Raw genomic sequence first — 21,116 nt, forward strand, 5'->3', positions numbered from 1 at the left:
AAAAACCCACTGCAAATATCATTCTCAATGGAGAAAAACTGAAAGCTTTTCCGCTAAGGTCAGGAACATGGCAGGGATGTCCATTATCACCACTGCTATTCAACATAGTACTAGAAGTCCTAGCCTCAGGAATCAGACAACAAATGGAAATTAAAGGCACCCAAATCGGCAAAGAAGAAGTCAAATTATCACTCTTCGCGGATGATATGATACTATATGTGGAAAACCCAAAAGACTCCACTCCAAAACTGCTAGAACTTGTACAGGAATTCAGTAAAGTGTCAGGATATAAGATCAATGCACAGAAATCAGTTGCATTTCTCTACACCAACAACAAGACAGAAGAAAGAGAAATTAAGGAGTCAATCCCATTTACAATTGCACTCCAAACCATAAGATACCTAGGAATAAACCTAACCAAAGAGGCACAGAATCTATACTCAGAAAACTATAAAGTACTCATGAAAGAAATTGAGGAAGACACAAAGAAAAGAGGGTAGGGAAGGTTAGGGGGTTGGGCAAAATGGGTGAAAAAAAAGAGTCAAAGATTACATAAGCTTCTGCTTATGTAATGAATAAGTAATGGGAATAAAAGACAGAGCATAAAAAATATAGTCAATGATACTGTAATAGCAATGTATGGGGACAGATGGTAAACACAGTGTAATGTATAAATTTGTCAAATTGCCATGTTGTTCACCTGAATTAATGTATCATTATGTGTCAACTATACTCAAGTAAAAAAAATTAAAAAACAAAACACACGTTCTATAAATTGAAGATCAAATACTCAAACTTTTATGAACAAATTCATGCATAAATACAGATTTAAGAAATCCTATCAAACCTTTGCTTTCCACAGAAGGTTGTCAAGCTGATTACAGCTATTACCAATTATACAAGATCCTTATTGTCATGAAGTAAGACAGGGATATGTATAAATGGCATTACCTAACAAAAGGTTCAAGTCTCTTAAAACCTGGAAGGGCTCTATGACCTTCGGGGTCAACATTTTGGCACAGAATTCATGAACATCAGTTGGAGGTACAAGTCTATTTGACATAAGTACTGAAATATATAGGTTACATACATTGTTTAAAATATAATACCTTTTTTCTACATACTTTTGTGATTATGTAAGTGAATAAGGAAATTACAAAGTAATAGAAAATAATTCATAAGCACTGATGATTAATAAAAACCACAATGCTATGTCATTAAAATACCAAAAAGGAGATCCTTGTTCAAAATACATAGTTTTCACAAACTTATATTCTAATATTAATATATTATATATAAATAATCACATACACATATATATGATTTTCTTTAAAAAGAAACACCATGTTTAATGGTAAATTTTAGCATACTCTAGCACCAGATATGGCCTGGAGTTAAAGAAGAAGTGACAGATAGGGGACCTCTGTGAAGCCTCATAAAGTGAAAAGGATAAGGAAGTCAATAATCAAACAGAAGAGCTCCATGGCCTGACATAGGGCCAAGTCCAGACTAGCATTGAAGAAAGAGCTACCATTTGAGAGATGGATTCCTGATACACCCAATAATCAAGTGCTGGCCCTCAAACCAGCCACAACTGTGGTGCCTGCAGCAGCAATTAGCTTGGCTTCTATGTCTTTGTCCTGAGAGAAAAGACTGGTCTGGAACTCCTTTTGGACCACCTAGTATGGAGGTGTGCTCTAGGAAGGCTCTTTAGGTGGGATCTGTGGCTTATGAAGAAAGAGGCAGACATAGGCCTGATTAGACCACAGCTACAACAGTGGATCAGTGCTAGGTAAATGAGTAGTCCCTTGGTGGTCTACATGAGTTCAGTAGTCCAGCTTGAGCTTTTTTCTCAGTGCTTGGCTCTCATACCCACATGTCCTGGAGTCACCCATCTCTTATACCAGATGGGAACTATTATTAATCTAGTTGCGCTCAACAATAAAGCTGTTCTACAGGTAAACCCACATAAAAGAAACTTTAATTGAACTCTGAATAAATTTATTACATTTAATATCCCAAACTGAAAAGGCTCAGGCCCATCCCAAACCACTATATTACATATAAAGAAGAAAATATGAAAAAATTTTTAAAAAAACTCTTACCTGGCTTAAACCTACCACCAATAACAGCACTTTTCGATGTCGAACTACTGATCTTTTCACAAGCCAATGAGATGGAAAATCGCTTTTTGCTCTGCCACTCCTTAATGAATGTTCGAAAGAGAGTTTGGTCACTTGCTACATCAATTATGGCCAAACTTCCTGGGCTGAATGAGGTTGGAGTTAACTGCAATCCATCTTGTGATAACTGCAGTGAAAAAGTTGTGTCTCCAATAGGACTGTCCTCTTTTAAACCATTTCTACTCTCTGAACTTAAATCTGGGTTTTTAATATTTGAAGATGAGTAACTTTCACCAAGGTGTAAAGCACTAAGTGTTTTCTGAAGTTTTACAGAAGATGTTCCAAGAATACTTGGAAATACCAGTTTAGAAGCAGATACTGGAGTGGGTGTAGGAGGAATGAGTCCATTATCATCAACTATATAGTTCTCTTTACAAGGCAAGTGGGATGAGGTTTCAGCATGAAGGGCATTGGTCTCCAGTGTCCCAATCTTGCTTTTTACTTCAATATTAGGGGCAAATGAGATTCCCTGCCCTTGATTTGGCTCCAAATTTGAAATTACTTTTTGTTTGTCATTTACCTCTGTATTTTTTCCTTTCAAATTAGACAAGTTTATAGTTGTTAATTTTTGCTTTTCATTTTCTAGAGGACTGGCCACTTTGTCTAAAATTCTCTGCAGTCCCGGACTTAAATCAAATGATGCCCCTGACCATATGAATGCATTATTTTCCTCTGTCTCAGTTAATTTGGGTTTTTGAGACCTTTCATTTTTATCTCCTCCAATTACTTCTCTTTGTGGATAATCATTACCTACAGTCACTGGATCACTTAGTTCTAATGCCCTAAAAGATACTGCAGTATTCTGTTTCTCTTGGACAGGACATATTTCTACATTGTCCAAAGCTTCAACCATCTGAGCAGAATCTACTTCTGAAAATATAATAGACTCATCACTGAAACAAGTGTACTGTTGCTGATTATCTTGATTCTCATTCATATTTGATTTTCTTATCATGCCCTCTCCTTGCAGACACACAGAATGACTGAAATGGTTTGATGTTAGTGCAGAAGAGAGGGGTTCTTTCACTTGTATATCAGGTGGTTGTTCTTTTACTAGGTAGTCTTCACTGAAACTGTCAAACAGTAAACTATCACTCAAATTCAAACTTGTTTCAGGAACTGGCAGACATTCTGTTTCTATACCAGTGGTAGTTCTCTTTTGAGGAACCAGAGGTATAACTGGTTTCATAGCTTCTTGTGTTTGATAACCTTGAAGAAAACTATTTAATTGAGAGTCAGTGACAGAAAGTTCATTCCTTTTAAAACAAGGGCCATTTTCCCTCAAGAGTATTGGAGAAAGAAAAATTGAGCTTTCTGGAGTCAGGATATCAATCCCATCCGAATCAGTGCCTTGTTTGATATTATCTGCAGGCTTAAGTTCCAAATGATTTTTATTTGTCACTCCGGGAGAATGCTGTTCACCAGGAAAAGTAATACAAATCTCATTCTGAAAAGAGAGTATGGAACTCTGATTGTCTAAGCATTTCTGCATCTTCCCTGTTGCCAACTTAGCATACTTAGCTTCTGGTTTGGCATTTTCAGTTGCCATCTGTTGTATAATTTTCTCTGACTGAGTATCCAGGTAGAAACTATCTTCAAATTCACAAGGAACTAAACCTAAGTCAGAAACACAATTATTCTTTGTTTTGTTTGCCGCATAAGCTTCTGTTTTTTCTTGTTTTCTAGATGTATTTGGAAAATTCTCATGCTGGCCTTCTGGTTCTCGAGTTGGGAGTATCTCAGTTCTGCTTATAATATCTCCTGATACCTGAAAATTATTTGAATTATTTTCCTCACTATTAAACTTCGTAATTCCACACTTGATAATAACATTTGAGTCTCTATTCATATAACTACTGCCTGTCTCACAGGGCATTTGTCTCTCTATTATTTTTTTCTGTTTGGTATAAGTGTTCGTCTGTTTATCAGATTGTTTTTCTGGGCACTGGTTAACTGAGTAGGTGTCACGTTTTACATAAACATTCTGGTTTTTTGAATTGTTTTCTTCCACCAAGACTGTGTTTATTTTTTCTGACTCAACAACAGCAAATTCTCCTCCATTTTCACTAACCATATTAGTGGGTTGACAAGTCACTTTTTTACTCTGGGATTGTCTGATAAAATGTTCCACAAGAATATTATTAGTTTTTGTTTTGTTCTTTGAACTTTGTTCTCTTTCTAATGAGAATGATGCTTTGCTATATTTTCCCTCAGCACAGAATGAGACATTTTCAGCAAAAGGGTCTGGACTTCTAAATTCCACATTCTTTTCATCTAAGGTAAATTCATCCCCATAATAAATAGGATTAGACATAGTGTGTTCCTGTAAGTCAATTCTACAAATCTCAGTGTCTTTTTTAGGGCTACTGTGTTTAGATTGTTTTACAAGTTTACTATGTTTCCAAGATCCAGAGGCAGTACTCATCGTTTTTGAATTGAAACTCTGAGCTTCTTTTTTTGTTTTCTCAAATAAGAGAGTCTGAACAACTTTCTTAGTGCGTGCTCTTCCCTCATTCAGAGAGGTTCTTAGCTTTTCTTTACTTCTATTCAAAGAAGCCCGTTTTCTTGCTCTGGAAATGGAATGTACCTGGCGTTCTTGATTTCCATTCTGTAACTTATCATAAAAGGAGTTTTTATGCTCTCCACTTTTCTCTAAATCTTGCACAGTACTTGGGGAATGCTTAGCAGAAGAATCACTAAACATTGAGTTATTTTTTTTCTGTGATGTTAATCTTTCACAAGATCTTTTAGTTTGGGATATATATTTCTGTTCCTTTACTTCTGATTCACTGCTGGTCACTGAGTGTGTATCAGAATTTAAAAGGAAGTATGAATTCCATTGCACTCCCATTTCAACTAAGTCCTGCTGCAGAATCATTTTGGCTTCTTCCACAATAAGGGCTGCTGCTTCCCTTTCAGTTAAACCTTTTCTGCCAGTCACCCAAATAGTTCGCATATTCCGACGTTCTTCAACTGCTTCCTCTTCCTCATCCATTGCCTTTCGGGCACTATAAAGGATGCAGGAAAAGAAATAAATTAATGTATTGATTCATTCATGCATACGAAAGTATTTACTAAGCATTAACCTAATCTGTTCTAGGAACTAAAGAAATTGCACTGAACAAGAGGGAAATATATCTACTATTTTAGAGCTTACGTTCTTGTTGTGGAAATCAGAAAACAAACAAATATTAAAATACATTCTATGTCAACTGGTAAGAGTGGTGTACAAAAAGAAAGCACCAGGAGATGAGTGGTTCTGTAATTTTCAAATAGTATAATTAGAGAAGGCCTCACCAAGATCCATTAAACAGAAACCATTTAAAATAGTGTCATAAAACTTTCATTAAAAACAAATCCTATGTAATATGAACTCTGGACAAAATAATTGAAGGAACTGGAGAGTGACCAAAAGGAGAAACTGAAACCTGGAGTTTACTGATAGGTAAAATTTGAAAAAGAGCTCAGAATAACTGCAAGAGATAAAAAAAAAAAAAATCAGAGAAAGTCTGTATTTGAGAGATCCAAGGAAGGAGAACCCCAAATTCTTCATATAAATTCTGCCCAAATATCTGGCTGCCCACTAATCTATGCAAGTGTGGGCAGACTCCAAAGTCTAAACAATTAAACAGAGTTTTGAGTGACTGTCTACTACAGGAAGACAAAGTTTAGAGTTTGAGTTCAGCCAAGCTGATTGATAAAATATCAATGCTCTTCAGGGTAAAATAATAGATCCTATGCCCTACAAGGCAAAACATACACAAAATTGGAACTACCATGAAGAGAAAGAAAACAAACAAAAAGGATGAGATATGACAATTATTAAAGAAATAATAGCCAAGAGATTTCTGTTTCCAACAAGGATGGTGTAATAGGGACCAAGTTAGCCTGTAACCCAAAACAACTAAAACCAAGGCTAGCTCTTAAAAGACATTGCAGCTTCCATTTTGCTCTCTCTTGGATTACTTACTCTAGGGGAAGCATAGGACAACATGCAGCTCTATGGAGAAGTTCACATGGAGAACTGAGCACCAGTTTGCCAGTATGTGTACAAGTCATCTTAAAAGCAGATCCAATTCAAACCTTCAGATAACTATAGTCCCAACCAACAGCTTTACTAAAACCTCAAACCAGACCACTAGCAAAGGTGCCCTCAAGTTCATGACTCACAGAAACTTTGAGTTAATATATATTTATTGTTGCCTTTAAGCCACTAAGTTCTTTGAGATATAATCTCTACACCTAACATGGGGCTTGAACTCATGACCTTAAGATCAAGAATAGCATGCTCTTCTGACTGAGTCAGCCAGGTACCCCTAAGCCACTAAGGTCTTAAAGTAATTTGTTTCATGGCATTAGCTAACTAATTAGCCTACTAAAATTATGAAACTTCAAAGATATAAAAAAGAAATCTCAAGGCCTACATATTTAGCACAAAAGAATTATATTCCCATTAAAATTCTTAAAAATAACATGCAGAGCAAAGAAAGAGCATTTTCCTAAAACTCAGTAAAAGAAAGCACGGACCAAAAATTTATATCCAGCCAAGATGTGCCTCAAATATTAAGGTTACAGAAAAACAGTTTTAAACATACAAGATGTGGGGAATTCTGCTCTATATTAGTCCTCAAGAAATCTATTAGTGGATAAGTTTCATCCAATCAAGAGATGGCTAGAAGTGGTTCAGCATTAAGACCAATGGTAAGAATTAGAATAAATAAAAATGTAGATTTTATTAATTTTCCATTTCTACACCCTACAAGGATGGGGACAAGGATGGAAAATTAATGTACAAATGTTATACGTTGAGAAAAAGTAGAAAATGTACTTTTTAAATGGAAGGAAAAGGACAGGAAAAAAGAAAAAGTGAGCTCAATGTCGATAACTATTGTTCAGGCAGTATGTAGGTATTATAGAATACCATTAAAATCTTGACAAACCAGGAGCACCTGGCTCGCTCATTTGGAAGAGCATGTGACTCTTGCTCTCCAGGTTGTGAGTTCAAGCCTCATGTTGAATGTAGAGACTCCTTAAAAATAAAATCTTTAAAAGGAAAAAAAAAAAAAAAAAAAAAAACCTTGACAAACCAGATAATAAAAAGTACACAAGTACCCACTAGAACAAAAATATACACCTTTCTAAATATAAAAATAAAACTACAAAGAGTATCCTTGGGCAGAAAAGGAAACATAATAAATATACAATACACATAATTATAAAATAATTTGAGAATTGAAACTAAACATTTTAGTTAAATCAATAAATGTGAACAGGATCATAGGGAAGTTCTATTTTTAATTTCTTGAGGAATCGGAATCTCCACACTGTTCTCCAAAGAGGCTGCACCAACTTGCATTCCCACCAACAATGCATTCCCCTCCAACACATGTTGTTTCCTGTCTTGTTAATTTTGGCCATTCTAACTGGTGTAAGGTGATATCTCAATGTGGTTTTTATTTGAATCTCCCTAATGGCTAGTGATGATGAACACTTTTTCATGTGTCTGATAGCCATTTGTATGTCTTCATTGGAGAAGTCTCTGTTCATATCTTCTGCCCATTTTTTGATATGATTGTCTGTTTTGTGTGTGTTTTGCATTCCTGGGTATTTACCCCAAAGATACAGATGTTGTGAAAAGAAGGGCCATCTGTACCCCAATGTTTATAGCAGCAATGGCCACGGTCACCAAACTGTGGAAAGAACCAAGATGTCCTTCAATGGATGAACGGATAAGGAAGATGTGGTCCATATTACACTATGGAGTATTATGCCTCCATCAGAAAGGATGAATACCCAACATTTGTAGCAACATGGACGGGACTGGAAGAGATCATGCTAAGTGAAATAAGTCAAGCAGAGAGAGTCAATTATCATATGGTTTCACTTATTTGTGGAGCATAACAAATACCATGGAGGACATGGGGAGTTAGAGGAGAAGGGAGTTGGGGGAAAATGGAAGGGGAGGTAAACCATGAGAGACTATGGACTCTAAAAAACAATCTGAGGGGTTTGAAGTGGCGGGGGGGGGGGGGTTTGGGGTATCGGGTGGTGGGTATTATAGAGGGCATGGATTGCATGGAGCACTGGATGTGGTGAAAAAATAATGAATACTGTTATGCTGAAAATAAATTTTTTTAAAAATGTGAACAGGAGTAAATAATCTATTAAAAGAAAGATTTCAATTTGGATCAGAAAGTGAAAGGTAATTACATCTCAGTGTGGTACATAAAAGGTTTATCTAAAACAAATTGATTCTAAAAGACTAAAACTAAAGGGTTGGGCAAAAAAATTTCTAGACAAACGGAAGCAAGAAGAAAGCAGTGAGGGACAGACTGCATTAAACAAAAAAGGATAAAATTTACTGCTAAAAACACCAATCATAATAAAGATAACATGACAATCAGTCATATGTACTATGAATATGTTCACACCAAATAACAAGCAATACTTTTTTTAGAAAGATTTTATTTATTTATTTGACAGGCAGAGATCACAAGTAGGCAGAGAGGCAGGCAGAGAGAGAGAGGAGGAAGCAGGCTCCCTGCTGAGCAGAGAGCCCAATGTGGGGCTTGATCCCAGGACCCTGGGATCATGACCTGAGCCAAAGGCACAGGCTTTAACTCACTGAGCCACCCAGGTGCCCCAACAAGCAATACTTTAATGAAGAAAAGACAAGAGATACAAAGAGACAGAGAGAAATATATTAACAATTAGAGGACTTCAGTAAACCACTCTCATTAAAAGACAGATGAAATGTTGAGGAGGGGAATAAATAAAAATAAAGAAGACCTAATGAACATAACCAGTGAAGCAGACTTTATGAATATACCTCAAACATTTTACCTTTATAATAGAGAATACATTTAATTTGTATTAGTCATGTGTTAGGTCACAAAGAAAACATTAGTGATTTCCATAAAGTATATGTGTTACAAACAACACTATTAGATTGCAGTGCAGTAAGACTAGAAGTCATTTAACAAAATTAAAAAAAAAAACAGAAAGCACTTCCACCTGGGCAAAAGAGGGAAAACAGGAAAATTACATAATTTCTAAAAATAAAATGAAAACCTCTATATATCACTCAGTGTGTGAAGTATACTTAAAATAGAGACCACAGGAAAATGCACAGTACTGAATTCATAGTACTACACTAAAAACAGTATTTATCAGTAAAAACATAAGTCAACAAATTCCTAGTTCAACAAAATACCAGAAAAAGTACAACAAAATAAAAAGGAAGCTGGAAGAATGAAATGTAATATTAAAAGAAGAAATTAATAAGGTATATTTTTTTAAAATATGCCCAATAGGCCAGAGGAGCCAAGATGGTGGAGTAGTAGCAGACTGAGTGACACCAGGTCGCAGGAGTTCAGCTAACTAGTTATCAAACCATTCCGAACATCTACAAACCCAAGAGATCGAAGAGAAGAAAACAGCAATTCTAGAAACAGAAAATCGACCACTTTCTGAAAGGTAGGATGTGCAGAGGAGTAAATCTGAGGTGACAGGAAGATAGAATGTAGGGGAAGAGGTGATCTCCCAGCAAGCAATGGAGCACAAAATTCGAACTTTTAAAAGTCTACTCCACTGAGGGACATCGCTCCAGAAGCTAAGCAGGGGTGGAAACCTCACAGGGACAGTGTGGTTTCAAGTCCCATGGGGTCAGAGAAGGATCTGCATATATTGGTGTCTGGTGTAGCTGAGCTCACAGGTAACAGAGTGGGAAAGCCGGCTATAAGGACGGAGCCAAAGAGTGAGCTTTCAGCTCAGGATTACCTTAAACTGTGATCTGTGGCACAGTCAGGCCACTGCTCTTTGAGTAGGAACCCCACAAGTGGCAGATCCGGGGAGACCCACCTTCATCCGCCAGAAGAGCAGAGCAACAAGAATCTGTTGGGTTTGGAGACTTCAAACGGGGCTGTGTGCGGGAGACAGAAATGCTCAGTCACAGGCCAGATGAGCCCGAGTGCAGCTGGGGACCAGGGAGATGGGAGTGATTGAGTGCTTTTCTCTGAGGGCACACTGAGGAATGGGGCCCCGAGCTCTCAGCTTCTCTGGGCCAGAGACTGGGAGGCCGCCATTTTCATTCCCATCCTCCAGAGCTCTACGGAAAGCATTCAGGGGACAAAAGCTCCGGAGAGCAAACCTGAGCAGATTATCACCCTAGCCTCTGGCAAGGGTGGCGCAATTCCGCCTCAGGCAAAGATATTTGAGAATCACTACAACAGGCCCCTCCCCCACAGAAGATCAGCAAGAACATCCAGCCAAGACCAAACTCACTGATCAAGGATAAGAGCAGAATTCCAGAGGAGGGGAAAGCAAAGCATGGAATTCATGGCTTTTTCTCCATGATTCTTTAGTCTTGCAAAGCTAATTAATTTTATTTTTTTCTTTTTCTAATTTTTCAGCTTTTACTCTTTCCTCTTTTAACGTTTCTTAACTAGTTTATCTTAATAATACCTTTCTAAAAAAGAAAATCTTTTTAAATTTCATTATTATAGTCATATTTATCCTTTATTGTATCTAACTTTATTTTTTGTATACATATACGGTTGTTTCTTCTAAAAAATTTTTAGGATACAATTTCTTCTAACAAATCAAAATATACCCTAAATCTAGCACAGGGCTTTGTTCTAGTCTCCAGGCTGAACAAATTTCTCTCCATTTTCTTTTTCTTTCTTTTCCAACCAACTTATCAATTCCTTTTTTAAGAATTTTTAAAAAATTTTCTTATTCTGTCCCTTCATTGTGTTTACCCTTATTTTTGTATATAAATATATGTCTTTCTTTAATATTATGGGAGGTAGTTTCTTCTAAGAGTCCAAAATACACCCACAATCAAGTCGGTGGCTCAGTTCTATTCACCAGTCTAATATATATATATTTTTAAAAACTTTTTAAAATCCTTTTTAAACTTCCTTTTACCTCCTTTCTTTTCCCCCCAATTTTGGGTCTCTTCTGATTTGGTTAGCATACATTTTTCTGGGGTCTTTGCTGCCCTTATAGAATTTTATTCTCTCTTTCATATATTCTTATCCAGATAAAATGACAAGACGGATAAACGTACCAAAAAAAAAAAAAAAAAGAACAAGAGGCAGTACTGAAGGCTAGGGACCTAATCAATACAGACATTGGTAATATGTCAGATCTAGAGGTCAGAATAATGATTCTCAAGGTGCTAGCTGGGTTTGAAAAAGGCATGGAAGATATTGGGGAAACCTTGTCTGGAGAAATAAAGGCCCTTTCTAGAGAAATAAAAGAACTAAAATCAAACCAAGTGAAAATCAAAAAAGCTATTAGTAAAGTGCAATAAAAAATGGAGGCTGTTGCTGCTAGGATAAATGAGGCAGAAGAGAGAATTAGTGATATAGAAGATCAAATGATGGAGAATAAAGAAGCTGAGCAAAAGAGAGACAAAGAACTACTGGACCACGAGGGGAGAATTTAAGACATAAGTGATACCATATGATGAAACAGCATTAGAATAATTGGGATTCCAGAAGAAGAAGAAAGAGAGAGGGGAGCAGAAGGCATATTGGAGCAAACTAGTGTAGAGAATTTCCCTAATATGGCAAAGGGAACAGGCATCAAAATCAAAAAGGCAGAGAGAACCCCCCTCAAAATCAATAAAAATAAGTCCAACCCCATCATCTAATAGTAAAAACTTACAAGTCTTAGGGACAAAGAGAAAATTGTGAAAGCAGCCTGGGACAAGAAGTCTGTAACACACAATAGTAAAAATATTAGATTAGCAGCAGACTTATCCACAGAGACCTGGCAGGCCAGAAAGAACTGGAATGATATATTCAGAGCACTAAACGAGAAAACGTGCAGCCAAGAATACTATATCCAGCTAGGCTATCATTTTAGAAGGCGAGATAAAACGCTTCCAGGAAAAACAAAATATAAAAGAATTTGTAAACACCAAACCAGCCCTACAAGAAATATTGAAAGGGGTCCTCTAAGCAAAGAGAGAACATAAAAGTAGTAGGCCAGAAAGGAACAGAGACAATAGACAGTAACAGTCACCTTACAGGCAATAGAGTGGCACTAAATTCAAATCTGTCAATAGTTACCCTGAATGTAAATGGGCTAAACACCCCAATCAAAAGACGCAGGGTATCAGAATGGATTAAAAAAAAAAAAACCATCAATATGCTGTCTACAAGAAACTCATTTCAGACCCAAAGACACCTCCAGATTTAAAGTCCATGCTAATGGACATCAAAAGAAAGTTGGGGTGACAATTCCTACACCAGAAAAATTAGATTTTTTTAAAAAAGATTTTATTTATTTATTTGACACAGAGAGATCACAGAAGGCAGAGAGGCAGGTAGAGAGAGAGGGAGAAACAGGTTCCCCGCTGAGCAGAGAGCCCGATGCTGGGCTCAATCCCAGGACCCTGAGACCCATTGAGACCCTTAACCCACTGAGCCACCCAGGTGCCCCAGGATAAATTAGATTTTAAGCCAAAGACTATAATAAGGTATGAGGAAGGACACCATATCATACTTAAAGTGTCTGCCTACAAGATCTAACAATTTTAGATATCTATGCTCCTAACATAGGAGCAGCCAACTATATAAACCAATTAATAACAAAATCAAAGAAACACATCAACAATAATACAATAACAGTAGGGGACTTTAACACCCCCTCACTGAAATGGACAGATCAACCAAGATCAACAAGGAAATAAAGGCCTTATATGACACACTGGACCAGATGGACATCACAGATATATTCCGAACCTTCCATCCCAATGCAACAGAATACACATTCTTCTCTAGCATACATGAAACATTCTCCAGAATAGATCTATCCTAGGTTACAAATCAGGTCTCAGTTGGTACCAAAGGATCATTCCCTGCATATTTTCAGACCACAATGCTCTGAAGCTAGAACTCAATCACAAGAGGAAAGATGGAAAGAACACAAATATATGGAGGCTAAAGAGCATCCTACTAAAAAATGAATGGATCAACCAGGAAATTAAAGAAGAACTGAAAAATTTCATGGAAACAAATGATAATGAAAATACAATGGTTCAAAATCTGTGGGACACAGCAAAGACAGTCCTGAGAGGGAAATATATAGTGATAGAAGCCTTTCTCAAGAAACAAGGTCTTAAATACACAACCTAACCCTACCCCTAAAGGAGCTGGAGAAAAAACAACAAAGAAAGTCTAAACCCAGCAGGAGAAGAGAAATCATAAAGATCAGAGCAGAAATCAATGAAATAGAAACCAAAAAAACAATAGAACAAATCAACGAAACTAGGATCTGGTTCTTTGAAAGAATTAATAAGGTTCATAAACCCCTGGCCAGACTTATCAAAAAGAAAAGAGAAAGGACCCAAATAAATAAAATCATTAAGGAAAGAGGAGAGATCACAAACAACACCAAAGAAATACAAACAATTATAAGAACATATTATGAGCAACTATATACCAGCAAACTCGAGAATCTGGAAGAAATGGATGCATTCCTAGGGACATATATGTACTACCACAACTGACCCAGGAAGAAATAGAAAACATGAACAGACCCATAACCAGTCAGGAGATTGAAGCAATCATCCAAAATCTCCCAAAAAAACAAGAGCCCAGGGCCAGATCCCTTCCCAGGGGAATTCTAGCAAACATTTAAAGAAGAATTAATACCTATTCTCCTGAAACTGTTCCAAAAAAATAGAAATGGAAGGAAAATTTCCAAACTCACTTTAGGAGGCCAGCATTACCTTGATCGCAAAACCAAAGATCCCATCAAAAAAGAGAATTACAGACCAATATCCTTGATGAACACAGCTGCAAAAATTCTCACCAAAATGCTATCCAATAGGATCCAACAGTACATTAAAATAATTATTCACCACGACCAAATGGGATTTATTCCAGGGCTGCAAGTTTGGTTCAACATCAGCAAATCAATCAATGTGATACAATGCATTGATAAAACAAAGAACAAGAACCATATGATACTCTCAAGAGATGCTGAAAAAGCATTTGACAAAGTACAGCATCCTTTCCTGATCAATACTCTTCAAAGAGTAGGGATAGAGGGTACATACCTCAATATCATCAAAGCCATCTATGAAAAACCCACTGTGAATATCATTCTCAATGGAGAAAAACTGAGAGCTTTTCTGCTAAGGTCAGGAACACAGCAGGGATGTCCATTATCACCACTGCTATGCAACACAGTACTAGAAGTCCTACTCTCAGCAATCAAACAACAAAAAGAAATTAAAGGTATCCAAATTAGCAAAGAAGAAGTCAAACTATCACTCCTTGAAGCTGATATGATACTTTATGTGGAAAACCCAAAAGACTCCACCCGAAATATGCTAGAACTTGTACAGGAATTCAGTAAAGTGTCATGATATAAAATCAATGCACAGAAATCAGTTAGGTTTCTATACACCATCAGCAAGATAGAAGAAAGAAAAATTAAGGAGTCAATTCCATTTACAATAGTACCCAAAACCATAAGATACCTAGGAATAAACCTAACCAAAGAGGCAAAGAATCTATACTCAGAAAACTATAAAGTACTCATGAAAAAAATTTAGGAAGACACAAAGAAATGGAAAAACGTTCCATGCTCATGGATTGGAAGAACAAATACTGTGAAAATGCCTATGGTACCTAAAACAATCTACACATTTAAAGCAATCCCTATCAAAATACCATCTTTTTTTTTTTTTTTTCAAAGGAATGGAACAAATAATCCTAAAATTTATATGGAATCAGAAAAGACCTCAAATAGCCAGAGGAATGTTGAAAAAGAAAGCCAAAGTTGGTGGCATCACAATTCCAGAATTCAAGCTCTATTATAAAGCTGTCATCATCAAAACAGTATGGTACTGGCACAAAAATACATATACATCAATGAAATAGAGTAGAGAGCCCAGAAATAGACCCTCAACTCTATGGTCAACTAATTTTTGACAAAGCAGGAAAGAACGTCTAATGGAAAAAAGACAGTCTCTTCAACAAATGGTGTTGGGAAAATTGGACAGCCACATGCAGAAAAATGAAAATGGACCATTTCCTTACACCACACACAAAATTAGACTCAAAATGGATGAAAGACCTCAATGTGAGAAAAGAATCCATCAAAATCCTTGAGAACACAGGCAGCAACCTCTACGACCTCAGACACAGCAACTTCTTCCTAGAAACATTGCCAAAGGCAAGGTAAGCAAGGGCGAAAATGAATTACTGGGATTTCGTCAAGATCAAAAGCTTTGGCATAGCAAAAGAAACAGTCAACAGAACCAAAAGACAACTGACAGAATGGGAGAAGATATTTGCAAATGACATATCAGATAAAGGGCTAGTATCCAAAATCTATAAAGAACTTATCAAACTCAACATCCAAAGAACAAATAATCCAATCAAGAAATGGGCAGAGGACATGAACAGACATTTCTGCAAGGAAGACATCCAGATGGCCAACAGACACATGAAAAAATACTCAACATCACTCAGCAGGAGGGAAATGCAAACCAAAACCACAATGAGATACCACCACACAGCAGTCAGAATGGCTTAAATTAACAAGTCAGGAAATGACAGATGTTGGTGTGGATGCAGAGTAATGGGAAACCTCTTACACTATTGGTGGGAATGCAAACTGGTGCAGCTACTCTTGAAAACAGCATGGAGGTTGCTCCAAAAGTTGATAATAGAGCTACTCCACGAACCAGCAATCGCACTACTGGGTATTTACTCTCAGGATACAAATGTAGTGATCCGAAGGGGCACATGCACCTGAATGCTTATAGCAGCAATGTCCACAATAGCCAAACTATGGAAAGAACCTAGATGTCCATCAACAGATGAATAGATAAAGAAGAGGTGGTACACACACACACACACACACACACACACACACACAAGGAAATACTATGCAGCCATCAAAAGAAATGAAATCTTGACATTTGCAACCACATGGATGGAACTAGAGGGTATTATGCCGAGCAAAGTAAGTCAATTGGAGAAAGACAACTATTATATGATCTCCCTGAGATGAGGAATTTAAGAGGCAAAGTGGGGGTCTTGGGAGGTAGGGAAGGAAAAAATGAAACAAGATGGGATTGGAAGGGAGACAAACCATAAGAGACTCTTAATCTCACAAAACAAACTGAGGGTTGCCAGGCGGAGGGGGGTAGGGAGAGGGTGGTTGGATTTTGGACATTAGGGAGCGTATGTGCTACAATGAGTGCTCTGAAGTGTGTAAGCCTAATAATTCACAGACCTGTACCCCTGGGGCTAATAATACATTATATGTCAATTAAAAAAAAAAAAAGGAATGGTTGCCAAATATTCAAGAATCAAAAAAAAATTGTCAAAAAAACACTGGCATGTTGTTTATTTTTTCTCTCCAATATTCCACTGCACATAAAAGATTGAATTTGAAGATATAAGGGGGGAAAAGTTTGTTACTTAGCTAAGCAATGCAAGAGTTTATATTAAAATTTAAACTTTTCATAATACAGATCAATAGTAATTTTACACATTTTTTCCTAATATGACTCTATATGAAGAAGACTTTAATTATAACTGATAGTATTTTATGATGGGGAGCTGCAGAAACTATAACATTTTCATAGAACATTTTGTTGATACTGATAAATTTAAAGATTCTTTCAAATTTATGTAGCGCTCATTAGAACTCAAATTTAGTAATAGAGAGTTGACATGAGTTGGTGGATATACTTTTGGATATAATTATAACATGGATATAATTTTGAAACTGGTACAATTTGCTTTAAAGCTAAATTATTCTAAAAAACTAGGTTTTATAAAAACAAACTTTAAAGACAAATTATTTTTATGCTCTATTCAATTTTTGGTCAAACGTTAGGTTATTTGGAAATATTTGACTCTGTGAATCTACTTTCTCAACCATACGTTACATTAAATCTAAATACATATCCTTTTTTCTAATTTAAGTAGAGCTTCTGAATTGATAGGTGTTGCAAGTTTCAAATACATCCATTTCTTCTAAGTATAAAAAGGACTATAAAATATCTCATTGATTTTTTGTATTGATTACAAGTTGAAATGCCAATATTTTGGATTTATTGGTTTAAATAAAATATATCACTAACATTAAAAAAAGACCTAATAAAACAAAATCCTGGCTTTTTAAAGAATTTCAAAAGTAGATAAGCCACCAGCTAATCTGATTAAGAAAAATGATAAAGTAGAAATTCATAAAACAGAAAATTACAAAGAAGGAATAACTATTGAAAAAGAAATAATACTTAAAATTCCTAAGAAACTAACTTACAAATAAGTCTCTATAAAAATATATTTGAAAAACCAGATGAAATGATAATTTCCTAGGGAAATACAGATTACTAAAATTGACTCTAGAGATAGAAAGCTTAGAGAGATTAACTTCTGAAAAAATGAAACAGACAAAATGATCGAGAACTAACCGTGCAAGACAGTTTCATACAGTAAACATATCAAACTTTGTACTGGTCTCAAGACTCTATAAATTACTGCAAAGCACTAAAAACAAAAAAAATAATTCTTTTTTATGAAGAAAGTCTGATACCAAAACTTGAATAAAGATAGTGCAAAAAACCACACAATGCAAGAAAAATATAGACCGATATTATTTATAAATAACAATGCAAAAGTAACCATTTTAAACATTAGCAAACAGAAACCAACATCATGTAATAAAATAAGAGGACCAAATTAAACTTATTTTGGAACATATGATTGATTCAGTGTTAGGAAATCTATTAATATAATGTACTGTGCTAATAGGTGAAACAGGAGAAAAACCCTATCAATATCTCCATAGATACTAAAAAATCCTTTGACAAAATTCAATACCCAATCATGATAGAAGTACTCAAGGAAATTTCATTTAATGTACATTTTCTTAAAATGATAATACATACATATAAACCTAAATATATACACACACATCATAGTCCTGAAGACAATACCCTCCTAAAGTAACACCAGAGGCATTTCCTCTAAGATCCCAAACAAAGCAAAAATTCCCACTATTATCACCATCCCTAATACTACTACATATTAGAGGTATCAGCTAATGCAATTAAGAGAAAACAATTAAAAGCATGTGATTTTTTTATGTTTCAGTTTATTTTTCTTAATTTTTAAATTTTTTTAATTAACACATAATGTATTATTAGCCCCAGAGCTACAGGTTTGTGAATCGCCAGGTTTACACATTTCACAACACTCACCATAGTACATACCTTCCCCAATGTCCATAACCCCCTCCACCCTCTCCCTACCCCCCACCCCCGGCAACTCTCAGTTTGTTTTGTGAGATTAAGAGTCTCTTATGGTTTGTCTCCCCCAAGCACGTGAATTCTTAAGGAAGAAGTAAAATAGCTATTTGCCATGATACAATAATACACCTGGAATATTCTAGAGAATCAATGATAAAAATAATTCAAACAATAAAAGAATTCTAAAAATAGGATAAAAAATATACAAAAAGTCTTCACATACTCAAATAATAAGTATGTAGAAGACATCATAGAAGAAAGCCACCAATTAAAATAACAATAAAGATTTAGTAACAACCTTAACAAGAAATGTATAAAACCTGTGTGAGCAAAACCTAAAACTTCTAAAAACTTTCTTGAGGAAATGTTCTGAAAACTTGAAAATCACAAAACTAGATCAAAATCAAAGATGTTACCTATCCTTGGATAGGTTGACAAAACAATATAAAGATGTTGATTCTAAGTTTCGTTTCAATCCAATTCCAATAAAATATCAACAAACACTTTAACTTTCATATGGGCAAATACACAGAATAGCCAGAAAAATGTTGAAAAACTATGTGAGAAAGTGCCTTATCTGAGATTAAAACATATATAAAGCCTTTATAATTAAAAATATGGTACTTGCTCACAAATTGACAAAAAGAATACTAAGTGGAAGATAAAGTCCAGGAACAAACCTAATTATTTGTGGATATTTAGTATATAATAAAGATAGCATCTCAAATTACTAAAATGAAGATAAACATTTTTTTAATAAATAGGAACCATTGGATAAAAAATGAAATTAGAACCAGACTTCACACCATACACAAAATTAAATTCTAAATGCATTAAGAATCTAAACTAAAATCTATAAATACTAGAAGAAAACATGAATGAATTTTTTTTAAAAAATCTCAGTACAAAGTTTTCTATGATAATTCAATGGTAGAAAAAAAGAAAGAAAAAATATTGATCTTAAAAATCAATAAAAAATTAAAATTCTGCATGGCAAATACAATGCAATGAAAGTCAAAAGACAATTCATAAATTTTGTGAGAGTATTTGCAATATATGTATAAAAGCACCTAAATACTCTAATCAATTTCGAAAAGATTCTTTAAAAAGAGAGGGGGAAAGACCAAACCCAGTAGAAACATAAGGAAAAGACATAACCAGATAATTCACAAAGATACCAAGAAAAAAAAATTCTGAAACATATGAAAACATTTCTACCATCACTCACAAGTGAAGAAATGCACACTTAAACTATGCTGAGATACAATTTCTCATCTAACAGACTGATAAAATGAAAACCTCTAACAAAATGGATTCTGTTGGCAAGGCTATGGGGTAATAGATTAGTGAGAATGTAACCTGCAGGGCTATTCTGGAATCTAATAAAGTAAAATAAGCCCTTAACTTTTAAAATCACATGCAGGAATTTACTCTGAGGAAACGTTACCAAAAATACGAAAATACATATGCAGAGATAATTCATTGTGAATTGTTTTTTGTTTTTTGTTTTTGTGAATTGTTGTTAATAGCAAACTGAGACAATCAAAAGGCTAACTGGGCTTTCTAGCTCTTAAGTACCAAGAACTAAAGGGAAAGGGTAGCTAGGTGCCAGACACCAGTTTCCATTTAGAAAATTAACATTAATACAATGCTATATCTAACTTACACATCTTATTCTAATTTCACCAACTATTCCACTTATGTCCCTTTTCCAATCCAATCTAGAATAAGGTGGTCCACTTAGTTTTCATGTCTCTTTATCTTCCTTTAATTAGAAACAGTTCCTCAGTCTTTGTTTTTCATGATCTTGATATTTTTGAAGAGTACTAGTCAATTATTTGTTTTGTTTTAAGATTTTATTTATTTATTTGACAGACAGAGATCACAAGTAGGCAGAGAGGGAGGCAGCGGCGGGGGGCAGGGGGGGAGTAGGCTCCCTGCTGAGCAGAGAGCCCAATTCGAGGCTCGATTCCAGGACCCTGAGATCATGACCTGAGCCGAAGGCAGAGGCTTTAACCTACTGAGCCACCCAGGTGCCCTAGTCAATTATTTTGTACAATGCCTCCCAATTTAGGTTTGTCTAATATTTCCTTATAATTAAATTTATTTTAGACATTTTTTATAAGAATACTCCAGAAGTAATGCTGTGTTTTTCTCACTGTGTCACATGAAGAAGTATGTGATATTGGTTTGTCCTAATATTGATATAAGTAATTTTGATCAATAAAGTTCTGGGTATTGAGAAGAGGTATAACCACAGCAATAGTAGACTTAGCATAATACAGAAGTACAAAGAGCAACTAAAACATAAAGAAACTCGCTTAGAATTTTGCCAAATGGTGGAGGATCTGCTGGAACTCTTTCCAGGTCATAGGGACTGCAAGTTTCACAGTTTATGCTCCCCCTCCACCTTTAGAGCAAGATAGAAGCAGGGTCTGGGTATACTAGCTGGCCTACTACCTCAATAAGCCCCAAACCTCTAGCCCACATCAGCTCCAACCCTCTCACCAAGGCAGCACCAGTGTGGCACCTACCAGGAGGACATCCCTGGTCAGTACTCACTACAGCTCCAGCTGATGCAGCAAGGTGGTACACCCAGGAGCAAAGTAGCCCAGACCCAGGCCCATACTACTTTAGCTCCA

At 35.8% G+C, this 21,116-nt stretch overlaps 1 protein-coding gene across 1 annotated transcript in view; it reads right to left on the reverse strand.

The window, feature by feature from the left end:
* POLQ (DNA polymerase theta) overlaps positions 1–21,116 on the reverse strand; it is a 130,129-nt gene that overhangs the window by 57,387 nt on the left and 51,626 nt on the right. The window contains exon 16 of the mRNA XM_059391041.1: positions 2,106–5,191. Within this exon, the coding sequence (XP_059247024.1) occupies positions 2,106–5,191 (3,086 nt within the window). The remainder of the gene's footprint in view (positions 1–2,105; positions 5,192–21,116) is intronic.

Source organism: Mustela nigripes, chromosome 2 (genome assembly GCF_022355385.1).
Source record: "Mustela nigripes isolate SB6536 chromosome 2, MUSNIG.SB6536, whole genome shotgun sequence".
NCBI lineage: Eukaryota > Metazoa > Chordata > Mammalia > Carnivora > Mustelidae > Mustela > Mustela nigripes.